At 53.2% G+C, this 17,302-nt stretch overlaps 1 protein-coding gene across 2 annotated transcripts; it reads left to right on the top strand.

Annotated features, from left to right (window-relative positions):
• The first annotated feature begins 4,973 nt into the window (after window positions 1-4,973).
• KCTD10 (potassium channel tetramerization domain containing 10) lies at window positions 4,974-16,836 on the top strand. Of its 2 annotated transcripts, none has more exons than XM_048514537.1 (6): window positions 4,974-5,195; window positions 10,043-10,212; window positions 10,830-10,916; window positions 11,150-11,202; window positions 11,774-11,969; window positions 13,175-16,836. In XM_048514537.1, the coding sequence occupies exons 1-6, from the start codon at window positions 4,988-4,990 to the stop codon at window positions 13,391-13,393; spliced, it is 933 nt and encodes a 310-aa protein (XP_048370494.1). In that variant the 5' UTR covers window positions 4,974-4,987; the 3' UTR covers window positions 13,394-16,836. The 2 variants fall into 2 exon arrangements, with proteins under 2 accessions (XP_048370494.1, XP_048370492.1); XM_048514535.1 differs by having other exon boundaries at window positions 10,827-10,916.
• The last annotated feature ends 466 nt before the right edge of the window (window positions 16,837-17,302 follow it).

The raw sequence follows: 17,302 nt of genomic DNA, 5'->3' as shown, positions 1-17,302 counted from the left end.
AGAGCTGAGCACTCCTGCCTGTTTGTTGGGGGGCGGGGGGAACAGGGAGACTGAAGGTCCCTTAGGGGGGAATAATGGGGGGGGGGGTAGCCAAATTGGGCTGGGCAATGGCCCAACTGCTCTGGGGGTGTTCTGTGAAGGATGGGGACTGGGGAGCCTCCCTCGAGAAGGTCCCACTTCTTCTGAAGGGCACGATCCAGGCAGAACTGAGCACTCCTGCCTTGTTTGCTTGGGGGGATGGAGCTGGGGGCACCCCAAAAAGGCACCCCCCCCACCTGTCAGTCCAGCAGCAGCTGTAGTGGCTCGTCCGACAGATGCCAGTGGTGGAATGCACCCCCCTGAAACAGAACTTCCTCCCTTTGCTTGGGTGGGGTCGCGACCCCCCCATCAGACTGCCCCCCCCCAATATCTCTCTACCGTGTATGCAGTCCTCTTCTGCAGTCAAAGACCAGCCCTTTTCTCAGCTATGGTTTTGCAGCCCTCTTCGGCCACAGCCTTTTGCTGCAAGGGGGGGGGTGCTGGGGGGCAGTGAATACCTGGAGGGCCACCAGCAGGGCATCTATGGGAGCCAAGCGGGTTTGCCAGCAGCCCCAGGTCAGAGGAAAGGCTGGAAGGCAGAGGAACGCTTCAAAGATAAAGGACACAATTCCCCCTTGAAACAAGCGTGGCCAATCATCCACCTCTGCCCCGACACATTTGCTGCACAGGCCAGGGTGCTGCTGCTGCTGTTGCTGTTCTTTGGGTTATCTGCTTGTGGCCAGGCTCCTCTTTAGTTATCTGCAGAGAAGGGGACCAACTTTTCTCAGGCCCTGGTGCATTTTCTAGGATGCGACTCTGAGCCGCCTGGTAACCAGAGCTCCTCTGCTGCTACCAATGATCCTCTGTGGAATGCTTCAGCCGACTGGCATGGAATTGCATTGGTTGATGGATTCCTCTGCCTCTTGAGTCTCACAGCATCGCCAGCACGGGCTGCCTGGAAGGTCAGGTCACCCCCCCACTCCCCCCCCTGCTCAGCTGAAGGGAGGGTCCTGGCTTTCGGCTGCAGTCTTTGCATTGTTCTGAACTGCCTGTTGGGCCAGGATTGCGGCCTGATAAGGAGCTGGGCCCAGAGCTCTGGGCGTTGGATTCCTGATCGAGCTCTTCAGCCGAGGGAGGGGCTCTAAAAAGAGCTGGTTTTTTAGCAGGTATCTCAGGTTGCTGCATCCTTGGAAGAAAGTGAACCGGGTAGTCAGAGGCGGCAAAAGCAGAGGGTCTTGGAGCCAGTGTTGTTGTGTTGTGTGAAGTTCTGTGGAGACCCAGGTTCAAATTCCTGTGCTGCCATGGAATCTTGCTAGTTGATCTTGGGCCAGCCCCACACTCTCAGCCTAGCCTACCTCACAGGGCTGTGGGGAGGAGAACAAATAAACCGCTTGGGGTCCCCATTAGGGACAGAGTATAAATGTATTAAATGCTGAGGTCATTAACAGAACTCATAATGGCAGGCCAGGAACTCCAAAGAAACTTTGCCCTCTCCGGCTCTGCTGTTCCTCTGCAAGTGGCGTCCTTACACACCCCCTCATCGGTACAGGCACAGGGTTCAGTAACTTGTGGCTCTCTCAGATAGCCATCGATCATAACCCCACCTGTGCCCCTGCCACCATGGCCATGCTGGCAGGGGCTGATGGGAATTGTAGTCGGTGAACATCTGGAGAGCCTCAGGTTGCAGACCCCTGGCAGGTCTTCCCGTTCCTCCGTGCAAACATACCCCAGTCTAGAAACAGGGCTGGAAACCTCTTCCTCCAGTTGGGGGTTAGAGAAGCCACGCACCCTTAGGGGTGCTCTTCATTCTTTATATCCATGGTCCAGTTCTTGTTAATTCTGGCAAATTCAAAATGTTCAAATCCTTTGCATCTTTTCAGTAACCCTCACAACAGCCCTTTGAGGAGGGCCATTACTAAAAGAAAAACACCCATACTAAGGGAGGGAAAGCTCCCCTAAGGCTCTCCTGTAAGTTCTTGACTGAGCCGGCATTTGGACTGGCAGCTCCGACTCTTGCCTCTGCTGTGTTGGTTCATGTCAGTTCTTGGATTGGAGGTGATGGGCTTGTCTCACCTTTCCAGCAGTTAGGTGCCAGGTTGTATGGAAAACAGAATTTCTAGCAGCATTCTCTCCTGATCGCTTCTCGCCTATCTCCTCCGTGGCTGGCATCTTCAGAGGATCTTCAGAGGATCTGAAGATGCCAGCCACAGATGCAGGCAAAACGTCAGGAGAGAATGCTGCTAGAACACGGCCATACAGCCCGGAAACCACACAGCACCCCAGTGATTCCGGCCGTGAAAGCCTTCGACAATACTTCCCTAGTTTGTCTGGAGAATAAAGCTATCCCAAAATTCTGAAGTTGGGAAACAAACTAGAGGTGAGAGCCCTGGCTGGGCAGATGCCACTCGGCACCCGAGCTGGACCAACTGGATGCATCCCCACTCCAGGATAAGTTACTACCCGAGTATCGTGTCTGAGGAAGGACGCTTCCAGCTCTGCCCTCCTGCAAGCTGAAACACTTTGGTCGTTTTCGTTTCATGAAGGTGCGCAGCGCCTCTTTTTATGAGGGCAGAATTAATTACCAGTAGCTAAAGTTCATGGGGGAAGGAGGCAAAGAGGGGCAAATGGAGAGCTTCTTCCATTGTTTTTCGCAATCTGGAAAATCTGACTCACTAAGCCGTTGCTTGATTCCTTTCTTGGGTCAAAACTCTGCTGGCGGGTGGTGGGGGTGGTACTCTGGAATTCCCAGGCCAGACCAGATGAAAAACAAACAGTCTGCAGGCGATGAAGAAAGGCCGCCTTGTCAGCTCAGGAGAGGGGCTAGAGGGGAATACCTTCTCTTGACAGAAGGAGCCGCTCAGCTTTGGCACAAGCCCAGCTGAGCAGCCCCCTGGGAGGGGACACCCAGCCCAAGACCTCTCAGAGGGGCTGCAATTACTCATCCCCCATTTATTTATTTATTTATTATTATTTTATTAGTCTTATATAATAATGCCTACCAATTTCCGGAAGGGCTCTGGGCGTGAACAACATAAAAGTTCAAATACAACAGACATAAAATCAAATACAAGAATCTTTCAATAATATAAGTTAAAATGCAGCAATTAATACATAACAATGCCCGCTAAAAATCCTTTTCTTAAGTCCTCCGGAAGGAGAGAAGAGAGGGTGGGTCCTGTAGATGATAATGGACCCAAAGTTCCTGTGGGGATGAAAGGGGAGGGGCAATTTCAGTGGCTGGACACTCCAAAAGTCCGGGCGGAACAATCCTGTCTTACAGGCCCTGGCGCGTGCAGAATCACTGCAAGATCCCGGTGAGGGGTCCGGACAGCTGGAGGGAAGAGTGTTCCATCAGGCAGGCCAGGGTTGCAGCGCCCCGCCCGAAAGTGGGAGGCTAGCCGCGATCATCACTGAGGGGCCAAGTGACTACTAGGTAAATTGGCTCCCGCCAACGCAGAGGTCTTAGTGTGGGAGCATATGGGGTAACGCGGTCCCGAAGGTATGAGGGTCCCAGGCCGCGTAAGGCCTTAAAAGTAAGCACCCATTTGCAGTTCTCTGGGCTGCAAAACCCTTCCAAGAGGCTTCCGTAGAGTCCCTCTCCGGGCTCTGAAAAATATTTTGAGGGGGAAGAGCTGAAATTGACAACAGGTGAGCTTGGCAGGCATGGTGTGCTCATGACGCCGTGGTGTAAACATCTGGAGAGGTTTCCCACGTGTGATGTGTTTGGAGCCTCTTGGGAAGTGCTCATGACGCCGTGGTGTAAACATCTGGAGAGGTTTCCCCGCGGTGATGTGTTTGGGGCCCCTTGGGAAGCGAAGCTCACGCTCTCTGAGGAGCCCCCGGCAGCGGATTGTCATCGGCTTCTGCTGGGCGCCCATGATTTCTCAAACGCGTACCTACTAGCACCTGGATCTGATGGAGGTTGTTTCCTAACGCCATTGGTGGCTGCGTTGTGGCTGCAGATCTCTTCTTTGCCCCCAAACCTTGAGGTCTCTTCTCTCCCCACCAACCTTTGCATTCCTTTGCCTGAAATGGGAGTGGGGGAGGAGCCACTCGGTTGGAGCCCGGCAGACCCTGCTCACCTAAGGCGCCAATTCCCAGCTTAGTTGCTGGCTGCCAGCCTGCTCCGTTTGGGCAAGGGGCTTAAGGGTGCAGCTTACAGCACAGCCCTCCCGTCAGAGACCTTGTCTTTATTTTAGACTTCTAATCCGCCCCTCACCTGGGTCACAGGGCTCGGGGAGGCTCACCACAGTTCCACGAGGGAGACGTCGCTGTTATCATCTGCATGCTTTTGTGGTCCCATTCCGTCACCAGGGACCAGGTGGCCATGTTTAGCGAGGCCAGTCCTTGGGCAACAACGGCAGCTCACAGCAAATCCCGCAGCAAGGCCCAGTGTCCAGTGACCAGATCCAAAGGAGACAGAAACGGCTGCACTGAGAATACGCCAGCAGCCTTCCATAATTCCCTCGGGCCACACCTGGACCTAGGGAGATTTCTGAATTACAAGAACTAGCTCTGCTGGGATCAGACCAGAGTCCATCTTGTCCAAGCAGCACTCAAGTTACCGCGAGTGGCCCACCAGGTGCCTTTGGGAGCTCACATGCAGGATGTGAAAGCAGAGCCCTTCTGCTGCTGCTTTGCTCCTGAGCACCTCTGCCTACCAAAGGGGAGCTGTTACTTGGTCTGTTGGCTTAGGCTAAGGTGCTGGGGGGGGTAGGGCCCTGGCACCACTTCCTGGGGGGGCACCTTGCAAGTGCCCCACCCCAGTGGACTCCAGGTGAGATGTAGCTGGGGGGAGGGGGAGGCTGAGCCAAAAGTATAAAGCTGGAGCCTGTCTGCTCCTCCGGTTCAGTTTGATCCTGGTGTGAGCCCAGGGCACTGTTTTGCAAAGCTGCGCCCGTTAGCCCTCCCACCAGGCCCAAGGGGGACTGAGGCCCTGACAGCAGCTCCCTTTCCTTTGCAGGAAGAGATGTCCGGAGAGACCGTGGTGAGCACAGCTGTGCCGGCAGCTGCCACTCGCACCACCTCCTTCAAAGGGGCCACTCCAAGCTCCAAGTATGTGAAGCTGAACATCGGGGGGGCCCTTTACTACACCACCATGCAGACCCTGACCAAGCAGGACACCATGCTGAAGGCCATGTTCAGCGGCCGGATGGAGGTTCTCACGGACAGCGAAGGTAAACCTCACCCCGTTGGGGCTGGGTCATGAAGAGAGGGGCAAGGGGAGGACCATAGCTCAGTGGCAGAGCCTCCACTTGGCATGCCGAGTTCAATCCCCAGCACCCCCAGTTGAAAGGACTGATCAGGAGGTGAATTCCTCCTGGAGAGCCGCCCCCCGTCTGAGTAGACAATACTGACCAATACGAGAGCCAGCGTGGTGTAGTGCTGAAGAGCAGGTGCACTCTAACCTGGAGAACCGGGTTTGATTCCCCACTCTGCCACTTGAGCTGTGGAGGCTTATCTGGTGAACCAGATTAGCTTGGGCACTCCAGCACACGCCATCTGGGTGACCTTTGCCCAAGGCCACAGTTCTTGAGTTTTCTCAGTCTCCACCTACCTCACACAGGGTGTTTGTTGTTGCGGGGGTGGGGGGAGGGAGGAAGGAGATTGTCAGCCCCTTTGAGTCTCCTTACAGGAGAGAAAGTGGGGGCTATAAATCCAGACTCTTCTTCCTGGACTGAGGGTCTGATGCAGTGGAGGCAGCTACAGTGAAGCCCCTCAACAGGGTTGTTACCTGAAGGAAAAGGCCGGCCAAAGGCTCAGGCCCTCCTTCCCCGCGACACGCCAGGGCCAATGCATTTTCAAAACCACTTTCGGGCTGGGACTGTTTGTTAGTGATTTTGCCATTCCGCGACAGCTCCCAAAGAGCACTGAAAGCAGCTTCTGAAGTGCATTATTCTGCATGTGCGGAATGAGCCTCAGATTCCCCCAGTCACTGCAGGGCTCCAACACATAACAAGTAAGTGAAGTGGTGATGAAAAACTGGTGACTCTGGTGGCAGATAGTGTTGGTGGTGGCTGCCAGGGGACCCGGTGGAGGACAAGCAGAGGCTTGGAGCCCTCCCTCCCACTCCCTACATTGCTTTTCCAAAAGAGCCAAGAAGGGGGAGACGTGAGCAGAGGACATCCAAGGGAAGTCTGGAACTGCGCAGGGAAGAGCGGGGCAGCTGGGTTGGGCCTCTTGTCTTGCACGCCGTCAGTACTTTCCAGGCAGCAGAGATGTGAAGTTGCTTCCTGGACCTTGAAGAGGCAGAAGAGGCATGCGACTAAGCTGCTAGATCAGCAGTGGCGAACCTATGGCACGGGTGCCAGAGGTGGCACTCAGAACCTTTTCTGTTTGCACACACCCACAGAGTTCGTCATGTAAGGGGGGTGGAAAATCACCCCACTCACACACACACACACACATCTAGGCTGGCCTGGGCACAATTCTTTACCTGGGATTAAGCTCAGTTGCTGGCAATGGGGCTTGCTTCTGAGTAAACCCTCCTAGGGTAGTGATTCACCCATTCAAAGTGTTGCACAGTTGCTTCACCAAGCTTACTCCCGAGTAACGCGTGCCTCAGAGCCAACTGTTTTTTTCTAAACTAAAACCTCAGTATTCAGGTTAAATTGCTTAATTGGCACTGCGATAAATAAGTGGGTTTTGGGTTGCAATTTAGGCACTCGGTCTCAAAAAGGTTCGCCATCACTGTGCTAGTTGCATCAGTGGCCCAACATGGACACAACTGGTTGATACCTCTGATACGTTTATCTTTCTGGTGAACATCCTCCTCTTTCCGAGAAGCGGGTGCTACGTAATCATGGCATCCTTCCGGACCATCTTTCTGGGCAAGGATTGGGAGGCTGCTCTGTAGTGGTTCTGGTCCTACCTGAAGGGTCGGTCTCAGCAGGTAGTCCTGGGGGTCGGCTCCTCAGCCCCTTGGCCTGTGCTCCTTAACATTTCAATGAACCTGCTGGGTGAGGGTTAGATTTGGGCTGGGTTCTCACCAAGATGGGGATGATGTTCAGTTCTATGAAGTGCTACAGATGAGCGAAAGGCCTCACCTGAGATTTGAGGTGTCACCTGATCTGTGTGGGGTGGCACTTCCCTTGAAGGAACAGGTCCATAGTCTTGGACTCCAAGTACGGTCCTTAGAGCCTAATTTCTTTGCAGCACACCACACACACACACACACACACACACACCCCACACCCCACACAGAGAGAGAGAGAGAGAGCCTAGCTCGCCTAGTGCAAAGCAACTGTGATGCCATGAAAGGGAGTCCCCCTGTACATTCTTTGGCCTTATTTGTCCAAGAAAAGGCCTCCTGCCTGCCTGCCTGCCAGAACTTTGCTCTGCCTTCCCCCAGAGGGCCTTCTTGCATCTCTGCCCATAGAGCTGGCCTTTGCTTAATTTATGGAAACTTGGGCCCCTCCTGCTGTTGTGCAAAATGACCTCTTCGGAGCAACTCCTTCAGGCCGCTGGAAACAAAAGCGTGGCGGCTGCTGCTGCTGGCACCCTGGTTCAGAAACAAGATGTTCCACTTTTCCATCACCCGCTCTTCCGTCTCTTCTCAGCTAGCAGGAGATTTCCTGTGCAAGACATGAGCCTCAAATGCCATTCAGCAGTCCGTCATCATTTTTGCATTTTTAAAATGCAACTCGTTCGAGAACTGAATCTCTGCAGGCTGGCTGGCTTTCCTGAGCCGGGGCTCTGGTCAAATCCGGGATCTAACAAAGCAGGCCAGTAGTTTGCAGAAGCTCTGAGTCGGGCAGCTCCCATATTCCTATTTGTGGCGCATCAGCTGCTTTTACAAAGGAGGGAGAGAAGTCCCAGGGAGATTCTAAAAAATAACATTTATTCTAACACCAGCTTTTCATGAGTCGGAGATCACTTCCTCAGAGGCTTTGGAGGATAAACCCCTCGCACTATTTTGTATGCATGACCAAAGGGAGGGGTGTTACAAGAGAGGCCTGTTCAAAACAACAGGCAACACAGACGGATCAGTTTGCTCAGCCTGGGTGTGAGAGGCTTCCAGCTAGTGCCAGGTCGGCAAAATGTAAATCTGGGGGCAGATGGAACAAGAGAAACAGATACAGGAGGAAATTACAAACATGTCGCTGAAGCAATTAACTCCTGAAAGATGTTGGATCTGCAAGATCCTGGGCATCAGCTGTGAGTTAGGGAATCCCAGGTCCCTATGAAGCCCTAAGGGGGCATCTTCTTGAATGGGTTGTGTTCACGTGTTAAGTGCTGTCAAGTCACTTTTGACTCACGGCCACCCTGCAAATGAACGACCTCCTCAAAGTCTTGCTCAGGTCTGGCAAATAGAAGGCTGCCGCTTCTTTGATTGAGTCAACCCATCTCAGGCCAGCTGTTCCTCTTTTCCTGCTGCCTTCCTTTTTTCCCAGCATTATTGTCTTTTCTTCTCATGCTGTGACCAAAGTACCACACTCTCAGTTCAGCCACTGTAGCTTCTAGGGATAGGTGGTCTACAGTAGCCATAAAACTCTCCTCCACCACATTTCAGATGAATCAACCTTGGAATATATTGACGAATTCTAGTGCAGTGATAGCCCAGATTGGCCAACACTCCTTAGAGCAGAGGTGGCGAGTTCTTGAGCTCTCAGATGTGTGCGGATCTACGTTGGCTCATCAGCCCCTGCCAGCACGGCCAATTGGCCATGCTGGCAGGGGCTGATGGGAATTGTAGTCCATAACATCTGGAGTGCCAAAGGTTCGCCACCACGTCCTTAGAGCTTAGAAGCTAAGCAGGGTCATTCCTGGGTAGTACTTGGATGGGAAGCCACCAAGGAAGTTCAGGGTCGCTGTGCAGAGGAAAGCAATGACAAACCACCTCTGCTCATCCCCTTGTCTTGAAAACCCCTGGTCCCACAGCTGCCATGAGGCAATTTCAACTTGCCATCGCACAATTATTAACTATATTTCAGGGGTAGGGAACCTGCGGCTCTCCAGATGTTCAGGAACTACAATTCCCATCAGCCCCTACCAGCATGCTCCAATTGGCCATGCTGTTCAGGAACTACAATTCCCATCAGCCCCTACCAGCATGCTCCAATTGGCCATGCTGACAGAGGCTGATGGGAATTGTAGTTCCTGAACATCTGGAGAGCCGCAGGTTCCCTACCCCTGCGAATGTTTTCATGTTGCATCTCCCTTTGGAATTCCTTTGTCAGGTCAATAACATTATGTTCTGTTTGTTTCCCTGCCTGCTCACCTAGAAGAGATTCCCGCCTGGCCCAGGGGACCAAATGGGGGATGTTTGCAAGTCTGGCCTTGCTTGCACTTCCCAAAGTTGAGTCTTGCATCTCCTCTTGCAAAGCTTGTGCGTCTTCCTTGTTCCACTCCCAACTTGGCGCCAGCAAAGTATTTTGGAGCCCTGGGGCTGAATGTGCCGATCAGAGAGCAGTGCTTGCTTTGGTTTCAGGGATTGCACCTAGTTGATTGAGATGCATTCCTAACTCAATGGAGTTTTATAAAATATATTGTCGGTGATTGTATCTAGGTGATTGAGATGCATTCCCAGCTCAATGTAATCACTACAAGAAATATGTAAACAGCCTGCTATATGTTACCACTGCTGTAATGGAACATTCTTTTCTTGATCTTTACTTTATGGCTTCACATGCTGAGTAGATAACTAGGCTTACCCCTGACACTTCTGGCCTCATGGGAAATTGAATGTTTCTGTTGCTCAGTGGGGGCAGGAGGCCAGGTAACTTTATCTCTCTCTGTCGCCAACCTTGGGGTGTCTTTTTTACATTTGGGAAAAATGGGAGGGATGATTACATCTGAATAAAGGGAATAGCAAAAGCCAGGTTTGGTAGAACTGGCTTTACCAAGCTGGGTGCTTCGTTGCCTACCAATAAACACTGCTCATCAACAATACAGAGTCTGTTTATTGATTCAAGGTCCGAGACCTAACATTTGGGCAGCATCTGTGCCCGTTGGCATCCATTCCCTTTTTTCTTTCCCCACAATGAGCCCCTTCTGCTTCTGTCTTGGCTCTGCCCCTTTCCAGGCTGGATTTTGATAGACCGCTGTGGCAGGCATTTCGGAACCATCTTGAACTACCTGCGTGACGGTGCTGTGCCGCTTCCAGAGAGCCGGCGGGAGATCGAAGAGCTGTTGGCAGAGGCAAAGTATTACCTGGTGCAGGGCCTGGTAGATGAGTGCCAGGCTGCCCTTCAGGTGGGCATACGAAGGATCCCGCACTGACCCATCAGTGGTAACAGGCTGGGCCTGGCTTGCTGGTTTTGAGCAAAGAGCTTGAAGCCTCCCCTACTGCCCCCGCCCCCTTCCAGGCCATCAGGATGAGTCCCAAGCCTTTGCGGTCTTACCTGCCCCAGGTTTGCCAACAGAGCAGAAGAGAAGGATGCACACCCCCAGCTGCTGATGTTGTGGGGAGGGGGGGAGGGTTCTGAATTTTCATGCACCCACAACAGAGAAGTGTCCCTGCTCCTCTGCAGTGGCACGTTGATGGACTCTGTTGCGTTTCCGTTGATTGTTGAAAAGCAGCCACAGGTTCTACCTTGGCTTGAGTCACCAGCCTTCCGGTGGGACCTGGAGATCTCTTGGAGTTAGGACTGATTTCCGGCCTACGGCGATCACATCCCCTGGAGAAAAAGCTGCTTTTGGAGGAAGGGTTGAACTCTTATAGCCTGCTGAGTTCCGTCCTCAAAACCCCCTCTCCCCGGTCTCTTGTGCCACACACAGACACACACCCCATCTCCAGGAATTTATCCACCCAGAATTGGCGACTGCCGCTCACTTTCTTGCCTCTGACCTCCGTGTTCTCCTTTCAGCAGAATAAAGATGTCTATGAACCCTTTTGCAAAGTGCCCATCATTACATCCTCCAAAGAAGAGCAAAAACTGATCGCCACGTCTAACAAGGTAAGCCGACCGTACACCTTAACAGGCTCCCTCTGGCGTCGCTGGTGTCGATTTGAGCGTTGCTTGTGCAGCACTCTCTCCCCTCGGCCTTCAGTGGGGCTCGTTCTCTCTGACTTTCCCCTCCCCCGTGGCTTTGGGCTGATCCTGATGCTTGGTTGGGTGGGGGGTGGGGTGGGGGGAGCTGTCAAGGTGGCCTCTTGGCCCGAGCACTAAAGTGACCTGTTTCCCTGCAGCCAGCAGTCAAGTTGCTGTACAACAGAAGCAACAACAAGTACTCTTACACCAGGTAAAACCCTTTCTTTGGTTTGGCAGTGAGCAAATGATCTATTTGACAATGTGTGTGCCTGTAGAATAGTTACAGGAAGCCACTGAGGTTTGGTGGGTGGGGCATCACACTGTGCTGTGGTTGACATTCTCACACAACCATGAAACTCGCTGAAAGGCCTTGAGTCAGTCAGTCATTCTCTGTTAGCCTACCTCACAAGATCGTTCTGCAGAGCGTACTGTGTATGCCACCCTAAGATCTTAGGGGGGGTATGTCATCAGATTCTTGAAAGCTTCTACTCCCAAAATCTGGGTCTCCAAGGTGTTGCTGTACTCAAGTCTAGCTGTTCTCTTGGGGAACATGGAGCAGAGTATGTTAGAACTACAATCCGAGAGCTGCAGCCCAGTGAGATGAGATAGCTGCGACCCTCCAAGCGCTGGCAGAAGAGCTTTGATCAGAGGTGGGAGGGCCTTGTGCCCTTCGCTGACAAAGACCACCCTGAGGAAGAAGAAGGCGGCCTTGGCAGTTGACTTTGGGTGGGGTCATGGCCCCCTGTTGGATTGCGTAACCCGTCCGTGTTGCCTTCCTCCAGCAATTCTGATGACAACATGCTGAAAAACATTGAGCTCTTTGACAAGCTGTCCCTGCGGTTCAACGGGCGCGTCCTCTTCATCAAGGATGTCATCGGAGACGAGATCTGCTGTTGGTCTTTCTACGGCCAGGGGCGCAAGATCGCAGAGGTCTGCTGCACTTCCATCGTGTACGCCACCGAGAAGAAACAGACCAAGGTGACTTTCTCAGCCCCTTCCTCTGCTGCCTCCTGATCCCCACCCCCCAGCTCCAGGCTGCGGCTGAAAACCCAATCATCTCATTGGACCCACCTGAGCTTTGACAGTTCTAAAGACACTCGAAGGACCAGTGTGCAGGCACAAACTGCAGGCAGGTCCCCACCCCAAAGAGATTTGGGGGAAAGGGGGAAAGTCAACAAGGGAAAAAGACTGGAGGAAGCTGAATGGAAGTAGAGCTGGGAACCAGGGGTGGAGCAAAGGACCGTGGAGCCGTGGGGTGGAGCAAAGGACCTACCGGAAAAGGAGAGCAGGTGGCCCCATTTAGGTGATCTCGTGTGTGGGAAGAGGGTTATTGGAGGCAGAAGGTGGTGTGGCCGGAGCAAGAGACCTTCAGGGACCATAAATGGAGGAGCAGTGGAGACAGCCAGGATGAGAACAGGAGCCGAGAGGAAGGACAGGGGGAGGCTATGCAGTTTGTGCTGGGTACAGTTGTTTGAAACTAATTTTGTGTGAGAGAGAGAGAACGATCCTATGGAGTGGTTTTATGGCACCTGGTCCAGCCCCATTCCAAAGCTCACCCGTGCTTCTTCCAGACTTTGGCTTGTCTTCCTGGCAGGAGGCTTGCTCACTTGGCCTGCAGCCACCCACAAAACGCATCTTGGGTTGTGCTTAGCATATAGACAGGATTGCAAAGAGGCCCTCTTAGTTGACCTGAGAACAGAGACTGTGGCTCAGTGGCGGAGCAGAAAGGCCCTGGTTCAGTTCCCGGCATCTCCAGTTAAAAGGGCCTGACAACATGAGAGACCTTTGCCTGAGACCCTGGGAGCAGCTTCTGGTCTGAGTAGCCAGGACTGGAGGGACCAAGGCTCTGACTCGATGGAAGGCAACTCTGTGGCTCATTCCGCACATGCAGAATAATGCACTTTCAAACTGCTTTCAGTGCTCTTTGAAGCTGTGCGGAATGGCAAAATCCACTTGCAAACAGTTGTGAAAGTGGTTTGAAAATGCATTATTTTGCGTGTGCGGAAGGGGCCCGTGTGTGTGTGTGTGTGTGTGTGTGTGTGAGAGAGAGAGAGAGAGAGAGAGAGAGAGAGAGAGAGAGAGAGAGAGAGAGAGAGAGATTTAAGAGACTGCTGAGGCTGAAGAGTGGAAAGCAGAATGGGGAACTTTTTCTAACCTTCACTGTATTGGTGGGGGGGGTCCAGGTTGAGTTTCCAGAAGCCCGGATTTACGAGGAGACTTTGAACATCCTGCTTTATGAAGCCCAGGATGGACGCGGGCCGGACAACGCGCTGCTCGAGGCCACTGGGGGAGCCGCCGGCCGCTCCCACCACCTGGAGGAGGACGAGGAACGAGAACGCATCGAGCGGGTCCGGAGGATTCACATCAAGCGCCCCGATGACCGGGCTCACCTCCACCAGTGAAGGCCGCTTGGCCCCGTTTCAGAAATCTCCGTCCATCATCCTAACTTATATCCTGTGAGATCTATCAACTGCATTTTTACCAGCGAGTTAAGAGTGTCGGAGGGTATTGGACAACGTAGTTCCGTCAGTAAAGTCCACGAGGTGTCTGACCCCACCACGGTCTGGAGGATCCAGGCAATACTTCAGGGGCTCGATGTCTCGGCTTTTCCAGCACTTTTAAAAATCCAGCTTGCTTCACCTCAACGAAAGACGACTTCCCTGCCTGGGTGTCCCACAGTTGTGTTTCACTAAGGTACTGCTGCTGTCATGTGCCCAGAAATCCAGTGTTCATGGAGGGGGCTGCTCTGCTAGCAGATCTCTGACACCCCCTCCCCTGAAAAGGTTTCCCATAAGGAAGGGGCCAGCCGTGCCTTCAAGGATGCACTGGGGTGAAAGTGCAGCAGAATCTGGCTACTTTGCTTGGCAAGAGAGCCACGTTGCTCTTTCCTTTGAGTCCAATTGTTCTTCTTTAGGCTGCTGGATTTCTTCTAAGAGGGACAGGAGGAGGCTGAAGCTGTAGGAGTTTCTTTAAGAGAAGAAGGCAGTGGGCTTAGCCACATTGAAGCCACGGCCTGACAGCTCTGCTCAGCTCTTGGCTTTCTTCACTTCTCTTTCCCCTCCTATTTCCCAGTTTGGGGGAGTCACCACATGAAACCCACCACGTTGCCTTAAGCCTCCCCTTTCCTCCCATCGTCCGTCGGATCTTTTGTGTCTGCCCCTGTCCGTCCGAGGGATGTTATATCCTATTTAGGCTGAAACGCAATTCCAGTCAGACAAGCCCGGCTGATTTTGGTAGTGGCCATGCAGGTCTTGATGCCGATTCGTATCGGAGCTGCCCTTGGCCTTTGTGTAAGAGACTCACTTTTCAGCAGTCTGAAATTGTCTTGACCCGCCGTAGCCGATGGAGGGGGGGGGGCAGGGAATCCTCATTTCCTCTGTTAGCCAGACCTGCTTGCGGAAGGTGCCTGAACTGCCTCCAAGTCCCACTGACCCAGGCCTGTGGGGGTGCATTCTGCTTGCGGCCTGAGGGGTCCGAGACCTCCTTTCCTGGTCACATAGGCCCCACCTGCTTAGAGCCCCTCCAATACATAGCAGCAGTGAGAGAAGATATTGCAGACTGGAAAGAATGTGGTGGCGACTCAGATGGTGTGGGGGGGGGGGGGGCTACACGTGACTTGGGGTGAGTTTGGCTTAATCTGCCTCTCAAAGCAGAGGAAGTATTGTGGGCTGTTCAGGGTATAATTAGCAGGCGCCCCAGAGATTAAGATGTGAGCTGAAGTAGTGAAGGTCCTCCAAAGGAGAAACGTCCACTCTGAAGCAGGGGGTGGCGCTACTTACCAAAAGGCAACGTTTGCCCGTTTCCCTTCCCATCTCAGCCATCTGTCTGCTGGTTTGCTGAGCCTCAAACTTTAGGAGCAAAAATAACCCCTCTGTCCTACCTGTTCCTTGGACACCTTAAAACACTGAAGCCTCTGATGGGCAGACAGGATAAAAGTGTGTTCTGTGTGCTGTGTAGTTCTGTGTGCAGCACCCTCCCGTGGACCAGCAGCAACAAGAAGCGTGGCCTCTGAAAAGGCCCCCAAGTTTCGCTGGCCGTGTTCACCTGCTGTTCCACCCTCTGCAGCCTAGCCTGGTTCCTGGCAGCCCTGGCCTCTTCCAGCTGGAGCTCCAAACAGCCGCTTCTGTCCTCTCCCTCCTTCCCCCTAAGCCTGGCAAGTCTGTCTCAGGCCAAGCGTCTCCACAAGATTGGCCTCTTCCTGGATGTGAAAAAAGGCTGACTAGGTAGAATCTTTCTAATGATGTCATGATGGGTTTTGTGCAAGGGGGAAAAGGGAGGGGAAGGAAGAGGGACAGCTAGCAACAGGAATGCTACAGTCATGGTGGCTTGAAAAGATCCAAGTGGGAGAATGCTGCAGCATCCTCTAGTTCTGTGGTGGCAAACCTTTGGCACTCCAGATGTTATGGACTATAATTCCCATCAGCCCCTGCCAGCATGGTCAATTGGCCATGCTGGAAGGGCCTGATGGGAATTGTAGTCCATAACATCTGGAGGGCCAAAGGTTCGCCACCACTGCTCTAGTTGCTATCTCTTTGGCGGGAGAATCCAGACATTGGCCCACACACGTCTCCCCACTTTCAGGATCGTGTAGCCAGCGTTAGAGAACAGGCTTGGCTTTCCAGCATGGGGTGTTCAGCATCAGGCAGGGGCTTATCATGCAGGTGAGGCATCTGCTAGCCCGTGCTGCCAGCTTCTTGAATTGCACAGCATTACCCGTCCTCTTGGCCGGGCTGCTTGTAGTTCCCCTCCCATCTTGTTAAAAGCAGAAAAGAGGCGGCAGCGGAAGGTCTCCAGGGCCAGAGGAAGAGGTGGAGGCCCCTCGTCTGCCCAGCGGTGTCATGGGAATGGCCGGGGGAAAGGAGGGCTGTTGGCTCAGGGTCAAGAATGTGCCTAAAGGAAGTGCGGCTTCTTGCTGCTGAGGACAGGGGTTGTGAAGAGCGTGGGACGAGCATCAGCTGAAAGGGGCAGGCAGAGTGGGGAAGCAGGTGGGGAAGCAGGTAGACCAGGTCCTCTTTCCTCTCACCCAGTCAGGAAAGAGGAACATTTATGATGGTTTGGCAGGAATAAACGAAGTGACAGGGCTGGGTGCTTCTTCGTTCTGTTGGTGGAAAGGGAACCGTGGCCTCGCCTGCATGAACACCCCCCCCCCCATCCCCTGCCCCAGGTTACTCTCTCCTATGGAGGGCTGCTCTGTTGTTGCGAAGCATTTGAGGGTGGCCGTTGTAGAAGGCCTCAGCTGCATTTGAGATGGCCTCAACTCCCACTCACAAAAGCAGCTGCAGTAAACCCCCACCCCCCACCCCACAGATGCTTTTGGTCGGAGCCCAGACATTTGGGAACTGGTGGCTGCAGCAGGCAGCCCACCAGCACAGAGATCCGCAGGGTGGGATTCTCTGAGGGCCCCAATATGTTCATTTTCCTCTTTCAGTGCATTCCTAGTATGGGCAGTAGAGATGGAGAGTGGGGGGCATGGCGTGTTGTCATTCAGTGACCTCCAAGATTTAAGTCCATTCTTGCAAAATGTATTGCCCAGGGGAGCACGGGGCCCTCAGAACTGCAGAGGGCCAGCTCTGCCCCCTCCTCAGGATGGTCAGAGGGGAAGCACATGCTGTGGAAAATGTCCAGCGCTTGCAGTTGCCTGGAACTAGCTGCAGGTCATTCCCCTGGGGGAGCAGGGAATGCATCATTCCAGTTGCACAAGGTTGCCACAGCTGTCATTCCCAACTCCTGCCTCTTTCCTGTACATAGAACAAATGATGGCTTCTTATGATGTGTGAGTGTGTGTTCTTTGTTTTACACTGATCTGGAAAGGTGCAAAATAAATTAGAAACGTTTCCTATTTAAATGTGCCTCTGAGCTTCCTTGAAAGTAGCTCTCTGCTTCTTCCTCCTGAATCATTTCAACTGCTGAGCCACGGGCTCATGACTTGCAACAGGCAGCGCAGAGTGTCCTACTGAATCCAGCACAGGCCTTTCCACTTTTTGACCAGTCAAGAGCACCCGCAGCCAGATCGAAATTCAGGGCATGCTCCCAGCCTGCCTCTCAGTTCAGGGTATGGACATAATGCAAAGGGAAAGGCTTTGCAATGGAGGTTGAAGAAAGGAGCCAAGAATTGGTGGTGTTTTGGCATCTCAGCCTCATCTGCATAGAACAGGGGTCTGCAACCTGTGGCTCTCCAATTGGCCATGCCGGCAGGGGCTGATGGGAATTGTAGTCCATGAACATCTGGAGAGCCACAGGTTGCAGACCCCTGGCATAGAATCATAGAGTTGGAAGAGACTCCAAGAAGGGCCATCAAGTCCAATCCCCTG

The sequence above is a fragment of the Sphaerodactylus townsendi genome, linkage group LG13, assembly GCF_021028975.2.
Source record: "Sphaerodactylus townsendi isolate TG3544 linkage group LG13, MPM_Stown_v2.3, whole genome shotgun sequence".
Taxonomy (NCBI): domain Eukaryota; kingdom Metazoa; phylum Chordata; class Lepidosauria; order Squamata; family Sphaerodactylidae; genus Sphaerodactylus; species Sphaerodactylus townsendi.
This window is presented reverse-complemented; position numbering and strand designations above follow the sequence as displayed.

Bases quoted from the DNA above. Each gene is read 5' to 3' on its own strand.
- KCTD10 (XM_048514535.1), top strand. From the start codon at position 4,988: ATGTCCGGAGAGACCGTGGTGAGCACAGCTGTGCCGGCAGCTGCCACT. The intron at 5,196-10,042 runs GTAAACCTCACC...GCCCCTTTCCAG, and splicing joins GGTTCTCACGGACAGCGAAG to GCTGGATTTTGATAGACCGC. The intron at 10,213-10,826 runs GTGGGCATACGA...TTCTCCTTTCAG, and splicing joins AGTGCCAGGCTGCCCTTCAG to CAGAATAAAGATGTCTATGA.